The sequence below is a fragment of the Odontesthes bonariensis genome, chromosome 1 (assembly GCF_027942865.1).
Source record: "Odontesthes bonariensis isolate fOdoBon6 chromosome 1, fOdoBon6.hap1, whole genome shotgun sequence".
NCBI classification, from domain to species: domain Eukaryota; kingdom Metazoa; phylum Chordata; class Actinopteri; order Atheriniformes; family Atherinopsidae; genus Odontesthes; species Odontesthes bonariensis.
Window position 1 is genome coordinate 19,393,481 of NC_134506.1, and position 11,111 is coordinate 19,404,591.

At 40.0% G+C, this 11,111-nt stretch overlaps 1 protein-coding gene across 1 annotated transcript; it reads right to left on the reverse strand.

The window, feature by feature from the left end:
• Position 1: 1 nt before the first annotated feature.
• On the reverse strand, positions 2-4,233 carry pabpn1l (PABPN1 like, cytoplasmic). Its single transcript, XM_075452725.1, has 6 exons — positions 3,936-4,233; positions 3,055-3,181; positions 2,480-2,547; positions 2,257-2,363; positions 2,065-2,152; positions 2-659 (listed from the first exon to the last, which is right to left on the reverse strand). Exons 1-6 carry the CDS (start codon positions 4,005-4,007, stop codon positions 333-335), a joined length of 789 nt encoding a protein of 262 aa, XP_075308840.1. The 5' UTR covers positions 4,008-4,233; the 3' UTR covers positions 2-332.
• Between the last annotated feature and the right edge of the window lie 6,878 nt (positions 4,234-11,111).

Genomic DNA, 11,111 nt, shown 5'->3' on the forward strand with positions numbered 1-11,111 from the left:
GTTATGCGTGTTATTTTACCATTTTTATTTATTCACATAGCAGAGAACTTATAAGTTAGGCATTGGAAGGGTTTATATATTACAGGCAGCAACACAACATTCCCATAAACTTGTAAAAACAGATGCAACTGCATAACAATGAGGACTGTCTCATGCATTCACACCAACATAAGTTTATGTAACAACAGGGATCTTTGTCCGCCTTCGTCATATCTCACCAATGAATGGCTGATGCAGGGACCAGTTCTGTACATCAGTAATGCCTGAAAGTATTCGCCTTTTAAAATCCCCTCATCTACCCACCCACAAGGGGATGTAGGCCGTGAGTAGGGCTAGCGTTGTTGAGGGTAGTGCGGGCCGCTCGACCCCGTCCCCATCTCATCTGATGGTGGCGTGATGAGAAGAAGACATGGGTATCTTTTTGGCGCTTGTTCATGGTACTCCATGTGTCCCTGTCTCTTTCCTCCTGAAGGTCCTCCATAATAAGGATGGGGCGATTGGTGAGGTGGTCTTGTTGACTGGTACCGGAATTTGCCTCGAGAACCGTTTTGGTATCTAGGAGGACGGTATCCACGGCCTCTGCCTCTGGAGTGGCCTCCTCTGTGTCCTCCCCTGTCTGTGGTACTGATGCCTGGCATGTTGGTTCTCTTAGGCAATACCTGAAAGTCAAATAATGGGGAATTTAAACCATTTTCCCTTTATGTATGCACACTACATGATAAAGCAGACAAGTTTGATATTTCGATTTAAGTGACTAAAAATTACAAAGTATCTAGACCTTTGGTATGACAGGTGAGCTCTGGTACATCTCCTTTCCATCACCTATTCTTATAAAAAAAAAAAAAAAAAAGCCTTAAAATGCCTCAAAAGCATTATGGACTTCACCCGGCTTTCAATGGATTAAGTTTGATATGACAAACAGATTTCCTAGATCAGGCTACTCGTGCTCCACTTTCTTGCAGAGCTGCCACACAGAGGTCATTCCTCACTAAAGCGGCACCTGAATAACTCAGATTAAGATAAGCAAAATCTGATTAGATGGAAGAATAATGCATTGGCCAGACTGAACGAAGTCAGGCACCGAGGATAATATCCGCCCCCCAGTTGAACGTGACAACATCGTTCCGAAAAGATGGACACAGAACTCAACACCGTTTTGCCAAGAGGAATGTGAGAATATGACTAACAGGTGTACGAGGGTTGCAGGGTCATTCTTAGTAGCTGCTAAAAGCATGTTCTCCACCAACTAAATGGAGTCTTTATTAAATGACAGTCTAGTCTCATTAGTCCATTTACAAAAACAGTGAGTAAATCTAGATAAGTTAATACAGAGTCCATACTACAAATTCACTGGAATTCAGCAGTGTCATCTAAATTTAGATTTGAGAAAAACAAGCCTAAAGTTATCTTATTGTTGTGATGACAAAACTATGCTTGGGGTAAACATAAATACACGCACACAAATACTGGTTCAAGTGCAGCATTTGAGTCGCCAAGAAACTATCGATGTCTTCCAAGGGTACAATATAAATTAAATATCCGACAAAAGTACTGACATCGTTCTGCTTAAACAAAGCAGTCAATTATCCAATAATCAGCAACAAGCTCACAAAACAAGCATTCCTCCAGCAGTAACTTGAGGAGCTGCCAGGATATTGTCGCTGCGATTTGTCCTATGTGGCTACGTGTGTATCTTCAGTTATTTCAATTTGTCAGTATGGTCATCTGGTAAGGAAGAACAATAATTCTTAAAAAAAAAAAAAAAAAAAAAAAAAAAAAAAAAAAAAAAACACATCCTTAAGAAAATGGAAGTATAAACTATTACTCTCCTGTATGTCTGGCCACAAATCTTTTAAAAAAAAAAAAAAAAAAAAAAAAGTAAATCCCCACCCAGTAAAGTGTTGCTGAAAGCAGTTCTTATAGCATAAACCAAGTGTGATTCTGCTGGAAACTTTTCCTCATAGGTGCTATAGGTCGTACTGCACAACGAGCCCACTGAGATTTGACTGACATGAGAACAGTTGTGGGGATTCTTCTTCAAAAACAAAATGTAGTGGATTTTACCTTGAGGACTCTTCCTCTGAACAGCGTCTCATGCAAACCAATAGCAGTCTGCACAGAGTCTCGATCAGAGAATTCAATGTATGCGAAGCTGCGAAGGACAGGAAAGGAGAGAACGTTGAGTATGGATGCTTACAGTTTCGTGCAAGAGTCAAACAGTGACGGGTAGCAAAAAGTATAAAATCGTGCACCTACCCCTTGGGATGGCCAGAGAACCGGTCACACAGAATGGTAACTCTGTTGACAGGACCACAGCCGTTGAAGTGGATCTCCAATTCTTCTGCAGTAGCTCCATAATCTACCTGGGATTTGTTAAGCGTGTCAGAATTGAGTTGTGGAGGAAAAAAAAAAATATATATATATATATATATATATATATACACGGCAAATATGATGAAAAGAGATACACAGGCCTTACGTTTCCCACATAGACTGATCTGTTGTCTGCATCCATCCTCTCCTCGGGAGTCATATTGTAGAAAGGTCCTGTGGTGAGAAAGAAAATATACACAGTGCTTTGCAATACAAAGACTCTATACAGGGTTTTGTTTTGTTTTTTCCCCTCCACCTGATGAAATGGAATGATCTTTCAACAACATCCGTCCTTATTTCATCTTTGACAAAAATAGAGAGTGCACCCCTCTGATTGCATCTCTGTTCTAAGGAAGAACAGTAAGGGAGCGAAGAGGAGAAGCGCAGAGGCAGAAAATAGCCACAGGCTGAAAGAAGGACACTTCTGGCTTTCTGAGGCTTCCTGCTTCGTCTCATTTGGCACTGAGGAGACACATCTGAACACTGTGGTGACCACAGTGAGGTGTCCCAGGTGTTAGCCAGATGGTGAAGAATGTGGTTACCTCACCTGCCTGGAGGCTACAATGCTATAGACCTAATGGGTGGGTGCAGGGTAATAACACTTTGACACTTCCTGAGAGTATAGTTTTTAGATGGATAACAACAAACCACTTGGCCTATTAAATACATGAGCTGTCTCACCAGGCCGAGGGCTGCTGGTCAGGAGCTGCATCTCCTCCGCATCACATCTTTCCTCGTCTTCTTTCGGTCTTTCCATGTCTTCCTCCATCTCCAGCTCTTGAACCCTGGCCTTGATGGCCATCAGCTCCTGAGACACAAGAGTAGTAACCAGCACTTAAAACCCAATGTGGCTAAAACTGAAGGAACACATTCAAAGAATACAGAAGTTTTATCAATTAAGAGTGAATCTGAATAAATAATGCAGGTGGTTTATAAAATAAACAAAGAAAAAAAAAATACATTACAGGTATTTCCATTCATAATATGTGGGGTCAGTAAGTGGTCCCAAGGGTACACAAGTAGGTCTGATTTGGGTCAGTGTACTCTGACATCATCAAAATACAACTCAAGTGAATTCCTTTGAGTGCATGAAGTAAATCATCACAGCAAGCCTCTGGGACACATTACATTTTAACACAGCTGTAAATTCATTGTAACCTTAGCAAGTCAATAGCCTTCCAGGCCATTAGTATACTCATTTCTGGCAGATTTGTATACACATGGACTATAGGCCTGAAGGCGGTTCAGATAGTGTTTTTAAGATTTCAGAGCAACCCTTTAATCTAAACCCGAGGTGTTTTCGTACAAACGGTGGCCCACACAACATAGGCCATCCACAACAATGCTGGCGGACACTCACAATGCACCTGACTGCCCCCACAGCTTCGTATTCACGTTGATGTGGCTAACTGGTGTAGCTTTAATTTAGACCCTACATTTACGACGACACCACAAAGCGTGCGATTGCCTGCGTGACGATTCCCATTAAAGCCCCACCGACGTGCGTGCCCATAAAGGTGTCAGCAACTTTTAGGATCCCCACAAACACAATGATGACTCACCGGGTCCTCGTTGAAATGCTCACCGATGGGCTCGCCCTCTAAGTAGCGGTACTCCAGATGATTTTCCGCCATGCTCACTGCTAAGACTTAGCATCTGCAAAGCCGACCGCAGCTAGCCAAAAACCGCTACAAAAAATATCTTTCACCGGAAGGAAACGGGGTAGATAGCGATCAGACGTGACACCCGACCACATATGAGGTAAGCTAATAGATATCACCTGTGCAGGGGACTCATGACGCGCTGGATTGATTGACACCGAGGAGCGCACGTGAGAGTGATGCTGCTGGAGGAGGAGGGGTGGGGGTAAGGCGGAGGGGTCTTCCTCACAGGGACGTGTGTAAGTCATGCATGGGGCCCTTGTTGCCCATGTCACCCCACCCCCACCCCTGTGTAATGGCCTAACAGCAATAATAATATTATTATTTCCTCCCATAGACTCAAGCATTGGTTTGTTCTCATTTATGAAGCCCAGTCAGCTCTGAACTTTTCTACAGACTTAGCCACCTCCTTGAAGAAAAGTACTACAAGTTATTGTTTTGCTTCTAACAAGATGTTTATTTTGCTTGGAATAAGTTACAACCAGTGGCGGCTCCTGACATTTTTTTTAGGTAGTGCAATTTCCAGTATGTGAAAGCTGCATCAGAGTGTGCTGTGCAAACCTGTTATGTTCCCACACAGGAAATAAAATGTCCAATCGTCCAGAAACTCCTTGTCTTCCTTAAATAAACACAGCGCAGAGTCGAGGGGTTATTTGGTCTGCCAAATAACCAAAGTTATGTCCGTTATGTCCATAAGTACCATAAAAGTCCATAGGACTGAGGTATATTTGTCTAGGTAGCATAATTTATTGTAATAATTTTTAGTTATTTTTTTGCATAATTTGCCAATCAGTTAATATTACACCTTAACCATTATTTATTTATTTTCCTCATATTGTTCCAGGATTCTATGAAATAAGTAAACACATAAGCTCTTAATGATAAGATTCATTCAATTTTCATTCTAAAAAATGTAATTAAAATGACAGCATATAAATCCAAGTCAAGTGTTTATTGAAGTTTTGGAAAATATGACTTAGAAAAGCATAACCAGTTGTCAAACATGGTTAAGTGCAGCTTACTTATGTGAGATTTCTCTCTTTTTTAAATATAATACTGCACCATTAACAATAAATGTGTCATTATACATTCTGCTATCATTGTCAACATTATATAAAAGATTTAAATCATTACAAGTCAATGACTGAGCACAAAAGGTTAAGTTATTTAGCTACATCAAATACTACCTCGAAAAATAGCAGGGTTGGTGGAGCCCTGGGTTTCATCTTTACCTCGCAAGGCTAGCCCGAAAATCCCGCAAAATTCTTCCAAACTTCTTCGTAGAATGTTTTTTTTTTTTCTTTTTTTTTTTTTTCTTTATTGAAAACCACAATGTTACAACAACAACGTAGAATGTTCATGGTCCCGCGCAACAGACATATGACGAAAGCACGTCGTGCGTCGTTTGTGCGAGCACATAAACCCTCATAGAGAATGCATTGGGAGCAGGATTTTTGAAAAAAACTGACGGACCATTCATGTCAATGGGAGCTTCCTGGTGCAAATTCGACCCTGACAGAAATCGCACAAAATGGGCGTAGCAACACCAGGCGCGACCTTAAAGCTGCAGTCGGCAGGTTTTCAAAATTGCGAGTCTAAAGTCGGAAAATTCGAACTGATACAACTTTCAGGTCCCTCCCCCAACCTCTAACAAGCTCCGAATTGCCCCCCAAACCCCTCCCCCTCTGTGAACAAGGTTGTGCACGTGAGTTCACACCAGTGTGAGCGCACACAAGCTGGGGCAGACTCATGCTCAGCAGCATGTGCACAAGCTGTGATTGACAGGTAGGATTCCTCCACCCTAACTTGATTGGATAAAAACAGCCGGGAGCGCTCGATTTTTGCAAGCATGATTACAGGCTTCAGAGGGAGCCACAGATTCCATTATTTTTCTTAAACAGCCTATTTAATATTCTACTTCCAGAATCCCATGACAGTTCAAGCTAATATGACTAAAAAAAAGTTGCCGACCGCAGCTTTAATCTGATTGGACAATGACATATACAACCAGTTTGCCTACAGTAGATCAGTCCCGCCTTAGCAACTAGATTAAAAAAAAAAAAAAAACTCCGTGTTTGGTAGTGCGTCTCACAAATCGCCCCTATGAAGGAGCCGCCACTGGTTACAACATACCCTGAATCTTAAAGGTCCCAAGGCATGCTCTTCCATGTTTTGTGGCTTATACTCGGTGTTACAATATGTATTATCACCTTAAAACATCATCCAAAGTAGAATAAAAAAAGATGCATGTTTTAGCATTTTTAAAGAACAAGTGTTATCCAGTAGTCTGGAACTAGACTTTTTTTATACAACCTTTTCACTTACACATCACAGTGAGGTAATGGCAGGATTTCCTTTTATAGTGGAATTCTTTGGGCACTTTATGCCCATGGGAGCTAGGGCATGGACATTATCCATCCCGATCATTTTAGAATTGGTTAGTTCTCGCACCAGAAGGAACAAGTGATCCGCCAGTACTTTTCAGAGCAAGGTGCTTTGTTTTTGCTTCAGAGATGTCATCGAGCCAAATGTGGCTTTGGTTGTGAGGGCAAGTTTATCCTTTTTAGCTTCCCCAAAGACCCAGTAATCTTGGATCAGTTGATGTGGTTTGTTTTTCTTGGCCAGAAACACAGTTGGGGAAAAGATTAGGATTTGATCACTACACTTCACCAATGACAGTTTTATTCACAAAACCCAGTATGACGCTGGCTTTGTGAGGAGGCTACAGCTGAAAGTCAAGGCTGCTCCAGTTCTAAAAGTCTGAGCCACTTTGATTCAATTAAATTAGGCAAATTTTAACATATTAGAACAGATATGTCTGGTTTTAAATGCTATGATTGACCATTCTGCCCCTTTAGACCTTTAGTGTTATGGGGCTTGCAGCTGGGGTCTTGCATTTTAGGTGATTAGTTGGTTAAGTGATTCTAGATTTACCCTTGAGTGAGCGTGAGTGTGCATGGTCATTTCTCTGCGTGGTCCTGTGATAGATTGGCGACCTGACTAGGGTGTACCCTGCCTCTCGCCCAGTATTAGCTGGGATAGATTCTTGCACTCCTGGATGGAGGATTGTTGTAATTGAACTGTTCTAATGTTTTGGTTTCTTGTGCTTTTTACAGCGCCCTCCATAATGTTTGGGACGAAATCACATTTTTCTTTGAATTACCCCTCTGCTCCTCAGTGTATGATTCTAAATTAAATAGTTGAGACATTATAACATGGCACATTCCAGACTTTAATTCAAAGTCATTTTCAATAATTTGAATTCCCCCATGTAGAAATTGCTACACTTTTTATACCTGTGGTAGCCAAACATGCCCAAGCCACAACACCCCCACCACCATGTTTAACAGATGAGCTGCTATGCTTTGGATCTTGACAGGATCTTTCATCTCCACACTTTCTTCTTGCCATCATTCTGGTACAGCTTCATCTTGCTCTTATTTGTCCATAACACTTTTTTCCTGAATTTGGCAGACCCCTTTAAGTGCTTTTTTTGCAAACTGTAATCTGGCCGTCCTGTAGCCTCTGTATTTCTGTTCATGAACTCTTCTGCGGATAGTAGACTCTGACAAAGACACACCTGCCTCCTGAAGACTGTTTCTGATCTGTTGCACAGGTGTTTGAGGATTTTTCTTTACCACAGTGAGGATTCTTAAGTCATCAGCAGGGAAGGTCTTCTTCGGCCTACCAGTCCCTTTGCGATTACAGAGACCACCAGTGCATTCTTTCTCTTTAATGATATTCCAGACAGTCAATTTTGGTCATCTAAGGTTTGACTGATGCCTGGTTTTATTCTGGTGTTTCAGCCTCATAATATCCTCCTTCACTTTCATTGGCGCAGTTTCTCTCCTCATGGGCTGTGTATAAAATAGTTGTAGTTTCTACACAGTGGAACAAAATTGTGTGAAAATTACTTGAAATGTCAAGTAATTTTCACACAATTCTGAATGCTCACTTTAATCACATCTAAATTGTTTGATTTTGAATTTTATATTGAGGAGCAGAGTGGTAACTCAAAAAAAAATGTGACTTTGTCCCAAATATTATGAAGGCCACTGTATGCTATAAAATGTTATATGTTATAGTTTATTTTCATATTTACATGTTATTTTTCATCCTCTGTGTGTTGTTGTATTACTATATAAAAGAAATTGGTGAAGTTGTTCAAAATGTAATGATAAATGTGTAGGGATATATTTTGGTAGTCTTTAACAAAAATCACTGAAAGTTTAAAATAATATATCATTTTTTAAAACTTCATAATTATTCATATTTTATAGTAAATGTACACACCTGATGTATACCAGAATGTACCAGAATGTATAAATAGTCTTCATATTTTCGCATAACTCCTAAAGGTAGACTAATTCTACTAAATTGTACCTGTTCATCCAGTATTACAAATCTGAGTGGAAGAACTACATTAACATTTGCATTTTTAAAATTTTGGTAGATTCCCATTGTGCTCTGTAAACTTATTTAATTCATTCCTGTAGATCAGGTTGGAGTCCATTCTTCTGTGCAGAGCGACTTCAGCTCTGGGATGTCGGTGGGTTTCCCCACATGGGCTGGTCACTCCAAGTTCTTCCACACGCTCTATTGGGTTACATGTAGGACTTTGACTTTCAGTTCATGTGCTAAGAAGGATTGCCTTGCTGTGTGATGCGCTTCATCTTTAAAATCAGGTGCTAGCACCATTGTGCGTCAGGGGCGTGGCTACGGGGGGGCTGGGGGGGGGGGGGGGGGTTGCTAGGTGGTGATTTTAAAAAAGCATATATCTGCAAAGTTTATAGCTTTATTTATTTTTTGTGTTTCCCCCCCTCCGTAACCTTAACCCCTTGCTGCTGAAAAAAAAGGCGATTTTCACATTTTCGGATGTTTTTGTTGTATATAATGATCTGAAATGTAGACTTAATGAAGGTAATAAAAAGCTGGAGTTGGCTGGATGTCTTGCCCCAAGTATCTACTTGAATTTAAACCCTCAATGGAGAATGTGGAGCATGTTAAACAAAAGCTATTGCATCCTAAAGTCCTGGTCTAAAAACCTCTCCAAAATAGGACATATTTGCAACATGGAAGGGGTTAAGGGGCAGAACAATCGTCAAAACTGCTTTCCAGTTGGTTCGTTTGAATAGGGGGCGTGTCTGTCAGTCCTCCTCCATTCAAATAGCAAGCACATCTGACATGGCCATAATAGGTCTAGATGCTTTAAAGGCAGAGGTGTCAATTAACAAAGTACAAATACTTTGTTACTGTACTTAAGTACACTTTTTAGGTATCTGTACTTTACTCCATTACTTATTTTTCTGCCTACTTCTGACTTCTACTCATTACATTTTCACACAAGTATCTGTACTTTCTATTCCTTACATTTTCAAAACAAACAGCCTCGTTACTCTTGGCTTCAGTTTTTTTTTTTTTTTTAACTCTTGGCTTCAGTTTAATGTTTATGTATTTCACGTCATGTGTGCCATCCAATACAGATCAGTGGCGCTATCCACACCTAGTGAGAACGAGTGTAATTGGATGAATCATATAACGCAAACACTCATCAGTTAGGCTATTCGTCAAATTTGTGCTGACACACAAGGAAATCGTCATTCGTCAGAAGCAAGCAGGTGTTCTACAAACTGCAAACGCCAAGCTGCGCGAAACGTCTCACATAATCTTAGTGTGTATGCAAAATTGTTGCACTCTCCTACTCCGTGCCATTTTCAGACCGTTTTAGGTGCTCTGTATGTAGTGATAAAGAGCTCATTTTCGTTTCATTTTTTGTCTTGACTGTCAGCTATGATAAAGGGGGGAACGTGCGTGTGTATATCTTTTTTCTTTTAATTTTTCAGGCAGTAAGACTTTTTTTTTGTTTTCTTGATGGGACGAACATGAATACCTCACGACCTACCTCTTGAATACTACCTCACGAGTAATTAAATTCCAATAAAGTTTGAGAAAGAACATGCTCCTTGAGTGACTTTGTCTTTGACAGTAATGGTTTTATGATTGTTGTCTTGGGCCACATGTAGAACTAATCAGTTTTCAAATTAAGTTTGCAATTCATATAGTGGCATCTACCTTTTTGTGTGTGTGTTTTTTTTTTGTTTGTTTTTTTTAATTATTTAAAGGTTACTTTATACTTTTATACTTTAAGTAGGTTTTGGAGCACATACTTTTTCACTTTTACTTGAGTAAAGAGGTCAAGTTGATACTTCAACTTTTACCAGAGTGTTTTTAAACTGCAGTATCTATACTTCTACTTAAGTAACAAATGTGTGTACTTTTGACACCACTGTTTAAAGGCCTTTGATATGGTGGAACACACATACTTATTTGAAATCCTTCAACGTTTTGGTATAAACAGTTAACTGGATTAAGATCCTCTACTATGACTCAAGGGCATCAGTACTGACAAATCACATAGTATCAAAACAGTTTCCTCTCTCCAGAGGCACAAGACAAGGATGTCCCTTATCACCTCTTCTTTTTGTATTAGCTATAGAACCCTTGGCTATTGCAATCAGAAATAACCCTGAGATAACCGGTATTAACATAAATGATATTGAGAATAAAATAGCACTCTTTGCTGATGATGTGGTTGTTTTCCTGACCAACCTGAAGCAATCTGTACCTGCCCTTTTGAAAACTATAGAAATATTTGGGAGTTTTTCTGGCTATAAAGTTAATGCAACAAAATTTACAATTATGTTCCTGAAAAGCTCAGAAAGAATAACCCCACCGCTATACACTCCCTTCAAGAATGTTAAGGATAGTTTCACATATTTGGGTGTTAAAATTACACCAACAATGGAATCATTGGTAACCACTAATTATGACCCCATAGTCGAGCCTGTGACAGGCTCTATAAACAGATGAAAATCCCTGCCACTGTCTATGATTGGACGTATTAATGTTCTGAAAATGAATATTCTAAGGTCCTTCACCTCTTTCAAACCATTCCACTTGCTCCTCCTACTAACTTTTTTTGCCAAAATGAAGCAGATCTTTTGTCATTTTATTTGGAATGATAGATGCCCCAGGTTACGCATGACTCTCTTGTATTTACCATATGATAGGGGTGGG

Excerpts from the sequence above, each read along its gene's own strand:
- pabpn1l (XM_075452725.1), bottom strand. The coding sequence starts at position 4,007 with ATGGCGGAAAATCATCTGGAGTACCGCTACTTAGAGGGCGAGCCCATC. Across the intron at positions 2,153-2,256 it reads TTCTCTGGCCATCCCAAGGG|CTTCGCATACATTGAATTCT; the intron begins GTAGGTGCACGA and ends TGTCCTTCGCAG. Across the intron at positions 660-2,064 it reads TCAGAGGAAGAGTCCTCAAG|GTATTGCCTAAGAGAACCAA; the intron begins GTAAAATCCACT and ends TTTGACTTTCAG.